This window comes from Lichenostomus cassidix, chromosome 7, assembly GCF_008360975.1.
Source record: "Lichenostomus cassidix isolate B80296 chromosome 7, HeHo_3.0, whole genome shotgun sequence".
Classification (NCBI taxonomy): Eukaryota; Metazoa; Chordata; class Aves; order Passeriformes; family Meliphagidae; genus Lichenostomus; species Lichenostomus cassidix.
Window position 1 is genome coordinate 14,140,684 of NC_139488.1, and position 19,362 is coordinate 14,160,045.

General features: G+C 35.6%; 2 protein-coding genes across 3 annotated transcripts in view; one reads left to right on the forward strand and one right to left on the reverse strand.

Annotated features, from left to right (window-relative positions):
* The window catches only part of CERKL (CERK like autophagy regulator), a 52,525-nt gene extending 49,311 nt beyond the window's left edge, over positions 1–3,214 (forward strand). For both annotated transcript variants that reach the window (XM_085066318.1, XM_085066319.1), the window contains one exon: positions 406–3,214. In XM_085066318.1, coding sequence (XP_084922444.1) covers positions 406–487 — 82 coding nt within the window. In that variant the 3' untranslated portion in view covers positions 488–3,214. The remainder of the gene's footprint in view (positions 1–405) is intronic.
* The window catches only part of ITGA4 (integrin subunit alpha 4), a 34,535-nt gene continuing 16,979 nt past the window's right edge, over positions 1,807–19,362 (reverse strand). The window contains exons 14-28 of the mRNA XM_085066317.1: positions 18,887–19,041; positions 17,401–17,555; positions 14,621–14,770; positions 13,415–13,491; positions 11,009–11,159; positions 10,314–10,412; positions 9,788–9,867; positions 9,366–9,452; positions 8,689–8,779; positions 7,898–8,005; positions 7,515–7,634; positions 5,941–6,060; positions 5,317–5,415; positions 4,987–5,106; positions 1,807–4,123 (exon numbers count right to left, since the gene is read on the reverse strand). Coding sequence (XP_084922443.1) covers positions 4,031–4,123; positions 4,987–5,106; positions 5,317–5,415; positions 5,941–6,060; positions 7,515–7,634; positions 7,898–8,005; positions 8,689–8,779; positions 9,366–9,452; positions 9,788–9,867; positions 10,314–10,412; positions 11,009–11,159; positions 13,415–13,491; positions 14,621–14,770; positions 17,401–17,555; positions 18,887–19,041 — 1,705 coding nt within the window. The 3' untranslated portion in view covers positions 1,807–4,030. The remainder of the gene's footprint in view (positions 4,124–4,986; positions 5,107–5,316; positions 5,416–5,940; positions 6,061–7,514; positions 7,635–7,897; positions 8,006–8,688; positions 8,780–9,365; positions 9,453–9,787; positions 9,868–10,313; positions 10,413–11,008; positions 11,160–13,414; positions 13,492–14,620; positions 14,771–17,400; positions 17,556–18,886; positions 19,042–19,362) is intronic.

The window sequence follows — 19,362 nt, forward strand, 5'->3', positions numbered from 1 at the left end:
AAGTAGCTCTTCAATTCTGGAAAACTTAATGCTGCTTGAGGATAGTCTCTGTATCTCTGTATCCAGCATCTAAGAACGAGACTACAAAGACATAGGAAATGGGAGGATTATCAGCGGAATTAAGTGGGCAGTGGCTCATTTTTCTGCAGTGCACACAGGATTAGTTGAAGGCACACAGCTCAAAGTCTGGTATGTAAAATAAAAGGTAGATCATCTTGTAGGATATATATAATATATACTTTTAAAGATGATCCTACCAAATTGTCAAAATATAACTCACCCTGATTAATTTCCATATAAAAGCTCCTACATATTTGTTCTCCCCCCACAACCTCAAAAAGCAGCACACTCACTGCAAGAGTTGATGAAGTTTGATTTATAAAGTTGGACTTCCTTCTTTCACAGGGTGCATCCTCAACTTATTGATCTCTATGGAGTGAACACTGATGAGCTGGAGAGCTCCCAAGCAACGTGCAACTGCATATAGAACGAACACACTGGAAGTTCTGTAATAAAGAATCCTGTTCTCACCTCCATGCACAGCTTTCCAGGGTGCTGGACTTGTACTAATGTCAGTTGTAGCAGAAGCTTAATTGGGATGGTTGTAGTATTTCTGGGTTTAAATTCTTAGTAGATTATATATTTTTATCATATCATATCAGGTTGTATTTAACTGTATAGAAGCTATTAGACTTCAACAAGGAAAAATGAAAATTGATTATATTAGTCTCTTAAAATTTGGGATTTGAGAAGTGTCCAGCAGAATAAACAATTTTTTTTTTCCACTGAAGTTATTCTAGATTTTTTTAGAATGGGGTACTTCTAAGTCTGCTGTTGCTCTCCACGTTGTCAGGTAACTCAGTTCAGCACAGGGAAGACCCATACCTCTACTCACTAGCTCTAGCTGAAGAGTGGTGGCAAAATAAAAATGTATGCATTTATTTTTTTAATCAAGTACTTCTATTTCTAGTTACGATTTTTAATGTTGCCTTAATGTATTTGCTCTCAAAATGTTTCTAGTCAAATAATATAAAAGAATATGCTGATGTTCTATATGGCTTTCCTTTGTTGAAATGTATTTTAAAAACTCATCTTTGTACAAAATTGATATTTTTCTCTATTCTAGAACTGAAATGTTATTCAGCATAGTTTTTGTTCTTGCTGAGAATAAAGTTATGATAAATAACTTAGAGCTGACTTAAATTTTTATAATTTCCTTATTGGCATAAATTTGGAGTGTTTGTTTTTTTTCCTAATTTACTTAATATTGAATACAATTATTTCAGAGGAAGCAAATTAAGACTATATTCTTTGAGCTGAAAAGTAGCAGACCATGCTTTTCCATCTGCAGGACCACAGATAACAAATGTTTTCCTGGTTACCCACCTAGGACTTGTTCAGAAGGCAGTGCACAAATAGTGAAAGCTGCATTGTGTTGTGGCAAGAACAAGTTGTTTTAGGTGCTTTCTTCAGGAAGCAGTCGAGTGTAGTGTGAAATCCAGTCCTTGTATGATGTTGCTAAATCAAGGGCCTGAGTCTTTATAGGAGATCTTTAGCTACTATGATTTTAAATATTTCTTGTGAAAAATTCTTACCTGTGGTAAATACACAAGACAAAGTGCTGCACCTAAAGAACTGCAGATGATGTTTGGCTCCTAACCCCAAGCTGTTCCCTGTTGTCCAAGTCACCGTGAGTATTCTCCAGTTAAAACTGATCCTGTATCCCATCACGTATTTTTAAAATCTTAAGGCAATTCAAACTAAACTTCTTAAAGTTGTCTAAAAAGGCATTCCAGCAACAGTTAGTAGATTTAACTGTTATTTAATAAATGAAATTTAACAAAACAATTGAACTTTTAGAACAAACAGCATTGATGTATTTAACTGGTTTGGGTTTTTTAAAATAAAATGCAGTCGAGTAATACTTCATAATTTTGCCACCATCAGGACACTGTACATTCATTTTTAGTCAACCTGGTTTATAAAAGCTTCATAATTTTCCTTCATATCCTAAGAACAGACAGCCAACATTTACAAGTTAACAATCAAATCTGAATAGAAAGTGTACAATTTCCAAGGCATCATTATCACATGTACTGACTTACGTAAACTATTTCAAAGATAAATAAAATGCTTTGGTTTCACTTCCATGCATTGTTTGTACTCAAAAGAACATTAATGCTTCGTCCAGTATCTGAGGTATATTTTTCACAGTATGCTGCCATGTTGAACTAATTTCTGTTCAAAGGTTTTTTTGGTTAAAGTGCAAAAATTCACTAAAGCCATGTGGAAGATAAGCATTTTTTTGCACATTTTCATAGACTTGCAGGAAAAGTATTTCATTCTTGACATACTTGATTTTGACTCTTTAAAAAAATATATGCACATTCATTTGTCCTTGTACTGTAGATATTAGAGGAAAACATACTTTGGCGTGATCCACATCTTTGGCCTCAAATGAAGTGAAAGGAAATTACAAAATGGTCCCAAATACCTTTGGAATCTGTGGGCAACATGGCTTTTATGGCACCAAGCACTCTATTAGCAGAAGTGCTCACTGAAGGCACGCTGTGGGTTTGAGTTTCAGGCTAATTCCCATGGGATGGTGCAGCTCCAAAACATATGCACAGATGACATTCCTCTCTCTGTGCTGTTCAGAAAGACATCCAAGGCCACACTCTCTCCTTTGGTGCAATAAATTCAGTTATTGAAGAGTTATTGAAGAAGTTGTGCATTCTCCAGCTGTTCTGGGGAGCAAAGGAAGGTTTTTCTCCCCTGGCTTGTGCTGTTTCACCAAAGCTAGGTGGCAGTGCAAACTTAGCTAGCTGAAGAAACTTCCTGGAGCAGCAGAGCAGTGGTTTGATCCACGTTTCTGTTCAGTCAAGTGAACAGAACTTGCCTTTCTGCCGAGTGGCTGCTGAGGGTGCCTGTTTGGATGGAATTTATCTGACAACTTCCCAAGAACCTGAGCTGGCTCTCCAAGTGACTTCCTTATGAAATACTTTCAGACAAAGGGTGGCACATCTAAAGATAAAATTTGGCCCATTACAGTTGGCAGTTGGAGGCTTTTGGGTATCTCTGTCTGTTGTGTCAGGTGAAGACTTTCCCTTTTTTGTTCAGGTTCTAGAAGAATGCCAGCACTAAATACTATTATAAGTACTATAGAAAAATCTTCAAATAAATAAAAATAAATACTTGCTTTAAAAAAAAAAAACCCACATAGAAATAATTCATTGAAGGAGTCCAAAACCTTAAGGCAGCACTATCTGTGGAAAGGATGGAACAATTCTGTCATGCTTGCAAGTACCATGTTAAAAGTGGCTGCAAGTTATGATCTCTAATACTTTCATCTTTCTACAGCTGCAGCTCCAGGCTACACCACAGAATTTCCTGCTCTGAATCCACCTTTGGCCTTCCTGGTTCTGGCTTGCTGGGTGTCTAAGTCTCTTCAGTGCTGTGGCTGTGCCTGTGAAGCCAAAGCTTATGAGGTTCCCTGCAGAAGCCCAAAGCTTCTCAGAGCTGTTTTCTGTGTCCATGAGTTCTATTGGTTTAAGCTAATTAACCCTTGTTAAACTGCCAAAGCAAGATGAGAGGGCATTTCTTCTTGAATGCCCAATCAAATTATTATTGAAACTTTAAAATTAGGAGAATAACTCATGCTGATGTGGTTGAGATCTTACTTTCCTGGATTGGCCAAAAATTACTACTTTCTCGAAAGCCTTTTTCGTAAGTAATTATTCTTCTCTTTATCTTTAGTGTTCTTCTGTCTGCTTGGAACCAGATATGTATATATATGTATATAAATGGCATTTCAGATATTACTGTGAGACTTCAGAACAAACTGGTTTACCATTTTCATATTAGAACAACAGTACTCTAAGGTGTATCCTCCATACAGTTCAAGGAAATAAAGCATGTTTTGTAAGAGCAAGTAAACTCAAGGCCTAGTTTTCTTGTTGCTGATGTTCCTCCTGTGAATTAACCTGAATTTTAATTTCTTCATTTTAAAATCAAATGTTTATTTGCCATCTTAGTCATCTTTGTTCCCACTTGTAAAACTCCAGCTGTTTCTTGTGTTCATGTCTTGAGGGACTGGTTTGTATTTCCTTTTGAAAAAGCCAATCTGAAATACATAATTTGGAATCTGTTGTCAGCAAATACTTGTTATCAAATCTAAGCCATAAAAGATTAATTAAAATACAAAGGAATATAGATGGCATTTATGAAGTATGGTATTTGTCAGTGCTTCGTCATACCAAGTAATCAAGTGTTACTCATCAATCAAAAAAGTAGGTTTACTTTTTCTTTTCTTGTTTTTGGGAGGCTAACACTCTCCTGCATGGAATAAAGACTTGGGCTTGTGAACTTTAACAGTCCACACGATCCAGTATTTTTAAAAATGCAGAATGGTAATAAAACATTACTGTTAAATTTGTTTCATGTCTACATGTCCATGTAAAAATGATGGATGGAGAGAGTCTCCATGTAGGTAAAGATATTTTAAAAATCTCTTAATTACTTGTCAGAGGAGCCGCATACTTGTAAGTTTTCTCTTTTACTTACGCACACAATTTTTTTAGTATTTATGTTGCAATTTGAAATCTTAAATATTTAATTCTGATATGAAAACTTGTTTTAAACTGTCACTCATCATGTGTTAAGTGACATTAAACATGGAGCACTGTCCCACAAAAATGATCCATTTGGTGTCATTCAATTACATAAATCACTAGCAAACATGAGATGCCATATAAAACATTGTAAAGGGATTTGTGGTGTTGAATAACAGAAAATGTAGAATATACAGAAGATAAAATAAAAAAAAGTACTTTTGAAAAACCCCAAGTTACAAGAGGAATTATCTTTCTTTAGAAAGGACAGATCATAATGTTATTTATTCTTTATCCTGCTTTAACGCAGATCCAAAAATCCTCCTACAGTATGAATTCCTGACTTGAGAGCAACCAAGAAATACTGAAAACCTACCTTCCATAATACAAATGAAAGAATCAAAAACAAGGTAACACCAACTATTAAGCCCAGGGCAATAATCAGCACAGTAACATGGTATTTTGGCTTTTGGTGGTGCACTCCTTCCAAATAGACCTGAAAAACAAAAAATAATCTTAGTGCTAACTGTCAGGTTTCTTTTCCCTAAAAGATACTAAAAAACCCTAGGAAAATGTGTTAAATTGTCAAGTAATTAACACTATATTCATTGCCTGTGTATAGGTATGTATAGAATGCTACAATTTTAATTGCAGTTGGTTTTTCTACTTTAACATGTTTATCACAAATTCACAGGAGAACTCTTACATATGCAACTTGCTTGTCCTTATGTAGTTCAATAACTTTTGCATTTTTTTCTGGCCAGGCTGTCGCTCTTACTTCAAACTTCAATACTGATGCATCATCCTGATTAAAAAAAAATAAAAATTCTATGTTTTAAAAAAATCACTTTAACACATTTATTCCTGCCCAGCAAAACTGGTAACACAGCTGCTCATGTAACAGAAGCTCACACAAACACACAACGGTGCCTTTTTCTGATCACAAAACAAATTAGTAGAGGAGCTGGAATGCAGCCAGGCTGGATTTTACCTAAGTCCACATCCACGCTGCTTTTCTTAGAAAAGTACAATTACGAGTTGAAATTAAATCCCCATCCTACATAATAACCCAGCCAGAATAGGCAAAGCAATACATGCCATAAATATAAAGTGATAAACTATAATACATATTTTCATTTTTCATACACCACCTCGAGCCTTAGCATTGGAAACATAAAATAGGTTAAAACCGAAAAGATTTAGATTTAATCATGTTTGAACCATGTTTCACTGTTAGAAAACAAATACTAATACCTAGAATTTATATGCAGGGAATACTGCAAATATGCTTTGAAATATTCCCCTCAAGTATGAAAAATTCATGTGTTACCATTTCTAAAAGTAAAGGAGTAGCCTCCAGATGCAATTGAACAGTTGCTTCTTTTCCACTTTCCATGTTTCCCAGCTTGCAATGTATTTGTAAGCAAAGGCTGTCATTTTTCATGCAGTACTGTAGAAGGGAGAGAAAGATTATAACTTAAGGTTATCCATTTTATAATCTTAGTATTAAAGATAATCAGGAACTGACTAAAACAAAAAGATTCATGTTTATTCTTGAAAACTGAGGGTGTAACTCGAGGTTGTCATCCATCACTGTCATTCCCGAAGTGCTAAAGGTACAGTAACAAGAAACCAACCTAATTGTTACAAAAAACACATCATTCTTCTTAAAAATTAAATTGAGACTGAAAAAGAGCAAGTGTCATAATTTGCTTATATGTTTGGGGGTTATTTTTATGCTGTTATTTCAAATTAGCTTTTATCAATGATGATAAATGACAATAACTCTATGCTATCCAGAACAGGGTAATGGGTTTTTCCTTACATTTGTACACTGGCAGCTAGCACCACTTCACACAGCTTTGGAGAGAACAAACAAGCCTGTACATGATTATGTTTATTACAGCTTTATCATTATTCTTTATCCAAGACTACCCTGCTATAGTACTGTTTTGATATTCTGGTGATTCTAGTGCAGGCTGTATCTCAATCATTGGCTGATACTTCCTGTAATGTGCTTATTTAAAAGTTCCAAATTAACATTCTTTAAAAATGGGGGGGGGGGGGGGGTTGTTGTTTTTGTTTGGTTGGGGTTTTTTTTAAGATTGAAGATTAAACAACATTTTTCTTTACCAAACACAAGGTGCAGGAAATAGCTTTCTATGAGGACAAACCCTCAGCAATGCAATGCTAAAATAGCAATTCTGGTTTGGACTGTGTAGTCAAGTGTCTGATCTCCAGCAGGGTCTGTGAGTGGAACAGAGGGATGAGCTGGAACAGGCCGGGCCTGTATGGCATTCTCCCAGCCTCCCAAATACTTTGAATGGCTTCCCAGGCAAAAACGATTTCTGCGTATTTTGTAATTCTTATTAACTTTCAGTCCCATTAACTTCTGTAGTCTTCCTTGGAACTCCCTTATTTTTAGCATCCATTCCCTTCAGGAAGAACTTCCACCACAAGTACTACTTTTAGGGTTTTTTTACCTACCTCCTGTTAGTTACATTTGATGGCACTGTTTTGATGTGGAAAAGACAATGAATATTTGATCTGTAAAATTAATGTAATTAAAATAAAGCCTGTTTTCCCCTGATGCATCATTTTCTATTTGTTACTGAATTTCCTCTGCCATTCTGTTTGCCCACTCATTCAATTCCACACCCCTGTGGCAGTTCTTTGTAGGTGATTGTCATCCACCCTGACTTCAGCACTGTGTCATTAATCAGCTTGCTCAGCTCAGTTCTCATCCCTTTCCCTGGAGTCACTTATGACTACCCTGAACTTATCACAAGTCCCACCACACATCCTGGGAAGATGGCTCTGGTGACCTCAAAAGACAAGAGTGTATCTTAAATAAAGGCTCATTCATACAGTCATTTCCCACTGAAGCCAAAAGGCAGACCTTACCATATGCCTCTTAGTAGGCTTTGAAAAGAAAGTGACAACATCTTTTAATATGTTTCCATTTTCTTCTGCTGCAGTACAGTTTCTGGGATATTTATTATAGGAGCATTGTCCAGCTGTTGTCTGGAAATAAATATAACATCATTATTAGAATTTAAATATCAGATCAAAATCAGACTGAAGATTTCTGGAAGGCTCAAAGGAAATGTAAATTTTATTTCCAGAATTCTGAAACACATGGGGCTGAAGATGGTCCTGTTATTATTGACTCTGCTTCACCATAGTTAGCAACCCAAACATAGACTTAGAACCTAGCTGACTTTGTTCTGCTTCTCTTTTTCACAGAATCCATAGAGCTACTAATACACTAAGTAACTTTTGCTTACCTTGATATCCAATGTGTTGAATAATTTGGAGTCGCTGGGTGGAAAAGCATTTGGTATCATTATCTCTAAGTTGGTATTTGGAGACATGCTTGGTCCTGCACTGATAACCTTGTGGGGAAGAGGCAGAGGGTTACACAGTTAAAGCTTCAGTGGTAGCTCTTCAAGTAACAGAAATATACATTATAAATACACAAAACTTCACAGAATGGGGTGGCACCTGCACTGTTACGCTGTCACTGAAGTGGATTGTGCTAGGAGTGTTAACATTTTGTTCTTTCATTCTGTGGGCTTACTGAACCCTTCACTCCTCCAAAGCTGATGAGTAAGTAGTGCTAATCTGTGATGAGTACCTGAGGTCGTACAGACTGCCTGCCAAGAGAAGATGCAAAAGGAACTAGGAGAGATTTATGTCCAAGCTCCTGCTTTTAATCCACTGGAGACAAATTTGATGCTATAGATACTTTTATAAGCTCCTCTTTTTTCTTAACGTAATTCCTTTTAAAGTGTTTCTGAAAGGAAAAAGTGGCAAGTCGGTACTGCTCTACCACTTTCAATTCTGCTTGTGTTAAGAATTTTTTCTGTGATCACCCTGTGGAAGATTTTCTGGGCCAAAAAAAGTGTTCTAAGAGGGATTAACAGCAATTAATGATTCCCATCACAAATGCACAGCAGTTACTCATGGTGCCTTTGTACTCTTAAAAGTTTCCTTCCTAACTGTGTAGACTCTCATTAGGTACAGTAAACATTAACCTTCAAAACAAGGATGACAGGGTTTACAAAGAAAAACTTACATGGAAAGTGAAGTTGATATTTTCCTTCATGCATGTTACTGGTGAATCTTTCTCTTCTGCTCCATAAACAAATGAGGTTGGTGACACAAACCTACAATGGTTTAGAAATTGTTAATAAACAGAATTGCTATATGTCATTAGCATAACGTTCTGCTCCATGCAACCCCCAGTAAGACTGGTTGTAAGATAATACCCAAGTTGGCATTTAAGTAAATCTGTGGACACAGAGTAGAAATCATCTGCCTTTGGAATAGAAACTCTCTGCATTTGTACTCTTTTCAAAAATGCAGAATCATAAAAAGTCATAAATCCTCACCCAAAGCTGTGCTCCATGGATGCCCCACAACAAACCCAGAATGTGGTTCATGTTAAGCAAGGAAACTGAAGATCTGCTATGCTCTTATTAAGTACATCTTTCAATTAAAAATATCCCACTTTTTAAAAAACATTTGTCTGGTAAGAGACAAGTTTGAAGCACCACAGATACCAATGGTCTCCTCTCACAATCGTGGAAACAAACTCTTACATGTGTCTGGGTCAGAGCCCGGGACAGCTGTGCCATCTCAGTCCCAGGATTCTTCAGCTGTGTCACACTTCTGCTCGAAAGCTTTGTGAATTTAGGATAGCAACAAGACAACAGTTCTACGGATGTGCAGCTATTCCAATAGGTGACTTACCCATGAGTATTTAACTCAATCTCGTATTTTAGAGGTATAGGTAAAGTTAGCATGTTATCCAGCAACATGTTCCCATCTTCATTTTTACTACAAAAATGCAAAGAGAGAAATCTGTATTGAAGGCATCATAATATTCTGTGTGCTATTTCTGTAAACAAATACTAAACAGACCTTTCAGCTTATTGAAATAAAAGTATTTCATTGGTAACAACATGTCAGGCACTAAAGCCCCCCACACCTTTTTACAGGCAGAAACCTGCTCATTATTTAAATATTTATCACCTCTTTTTTGTTAATTTCTCTTTCTCTACAGATTTACAACCAATGTACTTTCTTGCAATCGTGCTTTGCTAAGCCTTTCCAGTTATCTGTTTTCCAAAGCTAGTAGTATTTTTCATTAAGCAGTTTTTATTAGACTTTACCAGGTAGCATTAATGATGATGTTGAGGTCCTCCTCTGCTCTGGTTAATGAGCTTGCATCCAAGACAAAACTATAATCCAGCTGTAGAACAAATAAAATTTTCCTCATATTAAATGACAGTGTATCTTGACATAGTTTCAATTCAAGTATTTTATTAAATTCATTTAGAATTTCCTGCTCTAAAAATTCCAAACTAAGAAAATACTTGCTTTTTGTGTTTTCTACTCCCTTTCTATTGACCTAATACATTTGTGCATGGCATTGGTCAGCTCACTTGTCTAGGAGCCAAGCACAATCAGTTGATGCATAATACAAACATTGTTGTCCTTTAATGAATTATTCCAGGCAGTGTTTAACCAATTCATTTTAAAAGTAGCAAGAGGGGTACAGATACCAACATGATAAGAGATGTTAGTTGGGAATGAATAATAGATTGGGAATAAAAAGGGGTTTTTTTTTCCCCACATGAATATCCTCATAATATATTTAGGATGTTTTTAAAGCTAGGAACTTAATTTATAGCTTACCTTTGAGTTGTGGTCTACATATAAATAACCAACACTGCACTCAAGTGTCACTGCATGGATTTCTTTATCTAATACTGCACAGTGTATCTGTTTTTCTTCCTAAAATAAAGGACAAATTACTAATTATTAAAATAAAAAAGGTTTTTACAGACATTTCAAATCACATGCACACACTAAAATTGGCTATCAGTTACTTCATCTGCTGCTTGCTTTCACTGAAGCTAAGGCACTTGCACCAGACCTAGACCCACCCACGTTAAAAGGCAACCTCACCAAGGTGCATCTGGGGGTTCTACATGGAAAAGAGTTATTTTTAAAAGGCAGAAAGAGGGCACAATTAGATTTATGACACCTTATAAGCCTGTGTATTTGGGAAAAAGCAGAGTCAATGAAATCTTTGTGATTAGTGAAAACGTGATCATCAGCAAAAAACAGCCGTAACATCCTGAACTAATTTTATAACTTTTTATTTTAGTTGTTACTGAAATTATATAAGTCACCTGTATTGGTTAAATTGCACTTGATTTAGGTAGCTAGAAGTCTGAGAACTTAATTGATATTTTGGCAGCTTTTGATGAAGTAGGTTCATTATCTAAAGAAACTCAACAATTCATAAACATAATTTGAAAAATGCCTGGCTGAAAAATAAAAATATCAAAGGATTATTACTGTTTGAGAGATTTTTTTTTTCTTACCAATTCTAAAACTCGAATGTAATGAAGACCTTTAGGGATCTGAATGTGGAGGACAGTTTCATATGCATCATCTCCAACATTAAGCAGAGAAATGTTCAACAGTAAAGTCTTCACACTTCCAACACCAAGGTATGTTTTCATATCATGAGGCCTATAAAAATAATCATAATATAAATGGAAAGTAATTCTAGAAACATCCTGTATGCAAAGCTTTTCCTCCACTGCACTTTTAGGTAATTTCAGTTGGCTCTGACAAAGCTTAGCTGGAGATGTAAGGAAAGGTTTTACTCAGTTCTGTAACTAAGGTACAATACCAGTTATACTATGGTCAACTCCAGCCCTGCACCTCTTAAAGCCTGGAGTGATAATGAGAGAGGAAGAAAATTGTCATCAGTGCAGTTGTGCTTCTGCTGTGACAAGAGCAGCCCTTCCCTTCACAGACCAGAAGAGCAATGTACCATTGCTACAGTATTTTCAGACATTATTGCAATATTCCCTCTTTGCACTCAAGATATAGGATTGAGTTAATATGAAAAGGGGCATAGTGAATGTGCCAATCTTATGATCTATGTAATGTTCTATAATCATGCTACAAGTACAGACACCCTATCAGGGGCTAAAAGTAAACTTCAGCTTGACATTAAAGTTTAATTAAGACTTGCAGAAAGGGTGCCTAGAAATAGACATTTATCAGATATTCTGGCTTGAAACCAAAGCATTAGTCACTGAACACCTTTGGGAAAGAAGCTGGCACTTACAAAAGCAACAGAAGGCAGAAGCACTGCATAAGCAGATAGGTTCCAAGACAAAAGCAAATTAAAGAAAAACACAATGTTAACATTTTGGTAGCTTGTCAACTTTAGGTTAAATTTGAATGTTGTTTTACTCCTTATATACCTACCACTCACTCTTCTTACACACGTTGCAGCCAAGCTCATTAACAATATGCTGTCACAAACATGCCTCCCAGCTTAACACACAAGTACACAAAAGCACCAGGTGCACATCTGGGACTACAACAAAGCTGAACTAGAGCTTTTCCCTGGTAATCATATTTCATTCTTCATTAAAAAATGCATGATGCAGACTAGAAATTTACAGAGCAGGCCAAAATCTAAGCAATTTAAACAAAACATGATAGTGTATGTATGAAGACTTGTTATTCAGTAAATAAAGCATTGCATTGCCACCCCTATTTGATTTCATTCTTTTAAAACCAAAGGTGTTTGCTTTGCTCTTCAAGGATAACAAATGTATTCTGTCTAGACAAAATAAATTAACACTTCACAGCTAACTAGTTTTTAATCGAGATTCTAGGGACACAAGGTAATTTAAGGTGATACTTCACACTTTATCAAGATATTTAGACTATTTATTTACACTGCAAGTCAGCTACTGGTGCCCAATGTCAAGCAGGTATGTTGTAATCTGTTTTCCTTTCTTAGATCTTCGAAGTACTCACAAAACTGCATTGCTAATGCCACAAATGAAAATGCTGCACAATCATTCTTTCTGAAAAGTTCATGAATATTTAAATAAAATAACCATCCAGCCTAAGTTAATTAAAGGGCTTAAGACTCATACTACAGGCTACATACTAAAGTGGGCAGAAGGATACTCATCTTACTCTGAAATCTATGAAGATGAAAAAGCTTGTGCTCAGGATCACACAGGTGTGATTACTCTGCATGATGTGACTCAGCATCTTTTGATGCCATTTTAGGTTGTTCAAACTAGTATTTTGATTTAAGTAGAATCAGCTTTAAAAGTGATGACAGAAGAAAATTCAGGTCACATACAAAATATCTAAGTAGCTGAGATTCACAGAGGTACAATTTCTCTTTTCGCACACCAACTACCTGTATGTCTTTCTTTGAAATATAATAGTCAAGAAAGAAAAAAGTTGTGATAATAAAATACAACTCAAAACAATTAAGTGGCTCTTAAGAATATTAGTCTTCAGTTTTATACTGCTGATTGAGACCTTGTACAGTGCAAGTGCAGCATCTCCAGGAAGAGCAGCAGAAATAACCAATAGCTTGTCAATCTTACAGTAGTTATTATGTCTGCATATTGGGTATGCATTGTCCAGTGTTATTTTACTCCTGTTATATATGAAGTGTAGAACACAAATTTATGGTTTTGTTAAGATGTATTTTATGAGCTGTAAAATCTTCTAATTATGCAATAACAGTTCTTCAATTACATAGATTTCTGTTACATTTCCTGGAAGATTTATGATTTAAAAATATTCAACTAAGCACAGCTTTAGTTCTTGTATTTTCTCAGAAAGTCCATAGGCTCCTTTTGCAAATTACTGCTATTTATATACAAAAGATTAAGAAATAATTTAGATAAAATCTTACTGAATCTTGTCCAAAAAAATAAAAGATACATTATACTTACTTTGGAAAAACAACTTTTCCAGAAACTCTCAAGTCAGCCGAACAATTTTCTTGGGAGCAAAATCTTGCAAAGATAAACTGTAAAAGCCAAATTAAATAAAAGACACTTTAGTGTATTATGCTTCCTACAGTGAGTAACAACATTTCCAAAGAAAGAAACCTATCACCTAATAATTAAGTATCAGGAAGTGTCTAAAAGCTTTTACTCCTAAGATACAATGCAATCAGGCTATGATTTACTATTTTCCAAACACATTCTGTGTATCCAGAATAACAGTGCAGAGGCTTTCCAGACTCAGTCTCTCATGGTTAAACCTGTGGGTGTTTGTTCAGAGAGTTTTTTACAGCAGTACATGAAGAGGGCAGAACGGTGTAGAAGATACAGAACTGATGTCTGTGCAGTCTCTCCTATGACACAGCATGTTAACTTTTCCAAGAGTTTCTTTCTACAACCTTTACTTATCAGACTGTTTGATGAGAGTAGAGACACCATGAGTTGCAGGTGCCTTGGTTATCAATATGCTATAGAGCATGTTTATGTCACTGTATTCAACACCACCCTCCTTTCTCTGTAACTCTGAGGTTTCTAAAACAAAATTTTGAATGAAAATGAGAAGTCAAAGCAGGGCATTTAAAAGAAGCTTTTTCATATCTCAGGAGTTCTGATGGTCAACTGTATCTCTGTTACATGAATCACTGAATAAGCTAGTTGGAAGGGACTCATCAGGATCATCGAGTCCAGCTCCTGGCCCTGCACAGGACTTCAAGACACTTCAAGATTAATGCCAACACAATTTTGTGTGTTTAATACGGACATAAATTTAAAGTACAATTTTATGTAGGGAAGTGATTTGTACTGTATAGTTGAAAAAGAATGGATATTTCAAAGAGTGAATTTCATACATGTGTGTTCTGAGGCACATAGTACCATGTGTGCTGGTGGCACATACTTTTTTATTTTTAAATCATAATACAGGTTGCATACAAGTTCTGCAAAGATTATTTTTTAGCAAAAAAATAGGCATCTTTTTAGCATTCTGGCTTACTAATTAATATCAAGGCACTAGGTGTTGATCTGGAAAATGCATTCCTTCACAATCCATAGCACTGATTCACACACTGTGAATAAGTGAAGCTTTTTTTAACTGAAAATTAAAACATGAATATTTACTCACTGCATTGGAAAAAAGAGAACTCATACACTAACCTTGCTTTTTATAACATCCTTTTCTTTCCTGCGTTGAAGAACAGGTTGAAGTGGTGAAAATTCATCAGCATTTCTTTTCTGTAGAATATGATGCCCCAGAAGATAACTTGCTTCAACATGTACAGGAGTCAAGATATCCCTTACATCTTTCTATGAAAATTGGAAACCTAATGAGTTAATCATATAAGACAAAACATGTATGCTTATGTTTTAAAGTTATAAGGTTGCCTAGAACTCACTACAACAGCAACACGTATTTTCCACATGTAAAATAATTCCATATACTTTTCCAGACATCTTTGTTGCTGAAGGAGGTAATCAGAAATGCATAAGAAAATAATATATTCAATAACAGCATCAGGCATTTCAGAATGGACAATTCATCTATGACGAGAAATATTATTGAATAGTGAGCCTACTTCTGTCAATAATACTGCCTTACACACCTATGGAATGCTGCACTGCCCAAGTAGAAAAATAGGCAAAAGTTGGCTGAAATGGAGAAAATCGACCAGTGAAATAAGGCCAGACAAACCCCATGGGTATTTACATATGAAATCAAAAGGAGTTCTCCCATAGTACCACTAAATCAGGTCATGTCTGCATTTTATTTTTCTGCCTCTTTATTTCCCATGCTGTATTAAAAAGATTGAACTCCTCAATAAATGACTGTTTTGTACACAAAGCCTTGCCTATGTAGGAATGTTCAGATCAGAGCCGAAATTACCTACTTGTGAAAACTGAACAGCTTGAAGCACCAACAAACCTGATTAAATTACTCCCTAAGTGTAGGGGATAGACAGACACTGATTGTCCTTCCACATGGCCACTACTTTAATTCTTCTCTGCAAGCTTGTGTTGGCCAAATCACATATTATCTAATTCATAATAATTTTCCACAAGGTCTTCTCTGCATCTGCTTTATATTACTTCCATTATACTAATTAGCTATTAATTAGCCTTTACTCAAAATAAATAAAGTTTATATTGTCTCTTGCAAGGACTGTACTTGACAGACATTCACACTTACTTAACTTTAGGAGCTTCATGCAAGTACAGAAACCTCAGTGGGTGGAAGGCAAGGCTTATAATGCTTTTAATTAAACATTGAAAAGAAAATTGAATTCTGTGGAGAAAAAAAATACTAACGATCAAGTATAGGAAATGATGAGGCAAATCAGTTCCTTCTTCCTACGCAAATACCTGCTAATGCTGGTACAGCAATCTGTACAAGGTCAGCTGTCAATCAGATTTCTCTTAGTTTACAAAACTCTCTTAAAGTAAGTGGCAATTTGCCATTGCTCCTGCAAGCAACATTCACTTAGGTGCAACTATCAGTTGAGATGCATCTGGGCAATTTTCCAGTAGGTAACATAAGCTTTCCTTTCCACCCTGAAGCTTTATGATGAAGAATTGGCTTCTAATGGTGTCATAAACAAAAACTAAGTGAAAGGAAGGAAGAAGAAAAATATATGGAAGAATATTTCCCTGCAGGTTTTTTTGTAGCTAGCTGCAGAAAATTGTATTTATTTTCCAGCCTTTGTGCAGGATCAACTGCACCAGCCACCTTGACAGATGTTTGTTTCAAAAGGTCACAGAATTGCTGCCTTGAGGATTGCTGCCTAAAGAAAAGGGTAGTCCATTATTTTATCATCCTTATTTCCCCTTATATCTAAATACTCCCTCTCTTCCCCCTTAGATAATGTCTGAGAGGAGATAAGTCTATTTTTTCTGAGTTTAATAAAATATGGTTCCTTTGTGTCCACTGATTTTTATTGCTTGTTGTGGTTTAGGATTTCCAAGTTTTCCCAAAATTTTTGTTTTAGAAGACAAGCTTTTAAGATGTTTGACAGAATAAAAGTGATTAGTTTTTTCTTGTTTGTTGAATGGCCTTAATATTATATCCTTGTATATATCCTTAATATTATATTCCACTTTCAAGACAAGTCCCTCATTCATCTTTCAGAGGGATACATCAAGCATGAACACAACAGTTCATTCCCTCCAGGGCAACAGTGACTTTGCAACTACTTTTGCAGCTCATTCATGGAACTCTCACTAGTGCTCTTCCTACCTCATTTCCACCTTCAGATTATGGCTGACTGCTGCATCCCTTGAAGGAAAACAATCAAGAACTTTTCTTCACACCCTGCTAGCCTTTGGCTCCTTGCAGCAAATTCACAAAGCACACTACACTATAAAACTTGAACTACAGACTTTTCTGGCAATTGTCTTCATTTCCCCTCCTATCAATCAGGAATGGGTTCTTTCCTTTTTAGCTGAGTCTACCTTATCTACTAACAATAAAAATGGAAGCAAGACCATACACATGTTCTTTGAAAGAGTTACAAATGACCAATCAAACAAGTTTTAGGATTTTGCATTAAGGAGTACGTAGGAACGTTCCATCAGAAATGTTCAGCAGAATATGCATATTATATTGTACCTTCTTGGTTCCAAACCAACCTCAATCTATGTATGATCTCTCATCCACAAAAATGATGAAAAAGTTTCAATAATGCTCATGGTACAACTTTATCACTGTGATTATTATTATGCCTGTTCTCACCAATGTAAAACATGGCAGACCCATTGACTTCCCCAGAGAAAGCTGAGAAAGCATCAGCATTAAAATAAATTAACTGTGGAAGTTTTGGACACAAACTACTTCCAAAATGATGTGATGCAACTGTAAACAGAATAGGTCCTTATGCAGCAGGTGTTCTTTGCAAAGGAGAACAAAGGATTTACATGACAGTACATACTGAAAACTACATTACCCTCAGAAATGCAGGGTGATCTTTGCAAGCAGTAATGTTGTTGTAAATCTTTACTTTTCCTGAGATTGTATCATATGTTCCATTGGAGGAAAAATAAAATCTTGCTTGTGTATCCTCTTTTCTGTTCACATCAACACTCAGATTATAGAGCAATACTACAAAATAAAACCCAGGGAAAAGAAAGGCTGTAAAAACTTTAAGTATTATGATTTTCATGAATTTATGGTAGAAATTCCAATTTCTGACTCACTGCCATAAGTATGTTCTGCAACATCCATTTTAAAATGCTCTGCTTAAAAATGCTCTGACATAAATCCATACCTAATGAAAGCTTCTGGTACCCTGAAAATTGATTGTTTCATGGCTGTTCCCTGATACATGCTTTTACATCAGGGATGGTTTATCAGGTTATATTTATAGTTTTCTACCAAAATCTATTTCTAGAAAACCCACTTCAGTTAGTTACAGGGCTGACAGTAAATTGCAACAAACAGTTGAGTCAACAAACGCTGACAAATATTGTTTAACTTCACAGTTTTTTTCTATTTACGTTAGCATGAATTGCTACGATAAGTTGCAAGCAAGTTTCAGAGCATTAGAGATGTATTACTTCTTAATTTTTGCCAAGAGTTAGGTTATCTACAAGTTCTATTAGTCCTTTTTTAATTTAAGTTAAAACATCATATGTGCAAGTCCAGCAAGGGTGAACCTTTTTGACTGCTTGTCTTTCAAAACAAATATGAATTTCAAAAGATCTGGACATATAACTTTACAGTTCATCACTGCATATGTTGTCTGTAATGTGCTCCCAAAGGCTATTGTATGTTCTCACACAGAAGAGTCAAGCAATTTAATTTTATATACCATGTCCTTGCAGGGCTGTCTGCAGTTTACAAATAGCACATGACAAGTAGGTTAAAAGCACTCAGGCAATGCAGTCAAATTTAGGCAGTAAATTATTTTAAATACATTCACCATGAACATTCCCTTTGATAGATACTGCTTCTAGCAATACCAGTTTTTGCCAAAAGCAAAATATGCACTATATAAAATATAATGCAAGATTTGGTTTTCAATAATTTTGGTGGGACTCCCTCTCTTTCACACAATGCCCCACAGCGGTGTGATCAGGTGCTTGAGCTGGTTTATGAAGGAATGTCTTCTCTCTATTGCTAAGTGGCAGACAGCAGTCCCACATGGTTTGTTCCATGCCTGAGGAATGCTGTTAGAAGACATCTAAATATCACCCTTTTAACGTTGCTGTCTCTCTGAGGCCACAGAACTCCAGTAGTTCTAGCAGGGATGTGCTGTTACTCTAAACTGCACAGAAGTGCAATGGTTTGTTGTTATAGGGTAATCATAGTACAAAAAAGGTATCCATCTTTCCAGCTTTCCATTTTATCTACTAAACACCAGTAGCATTATTCTGTAAACAGGTACATTTAAAATGAATACATATACTGGATTTTTTTTCCCAGTAGCTTACCAATATAACCAGGCACCTCTCGTCCTCTATAGGTAAAACATATCCTCAAATTCATACAGGCGGCAGGCTGGTCATTTTCCATGCAGTCTAAGTTAGTTCGATTTATTGAATTAGAATGTTTCAAAGAAGCTTCAACGATCACCACTGGTTTTGTTCTAAGAATAGGAAAGAGTAAGTGTTCACAAATAATGTTCACAAATAGCTTAAAGAATTTCTCCAAAACTCACCATCTCTGACAATCTATTTTTATATTTTAGAATTACAATTTTTCAGATAGCTTCAAATAGTTGTATGCACATTATTTGTTGCCTCAAAAAGTTTCAAAATTATATTTAAGTAAACACCTTGAAAAAAATGAAAATGTTTCACTTCCAGAGCCTTCTAGAGCCCCATGACTGAAATTCAAGATGTCAAGAATATAATGAGGTTAAATTACCCTACTGAGTTTTAATAAATTTCATTAAAAAAAAGGAAAG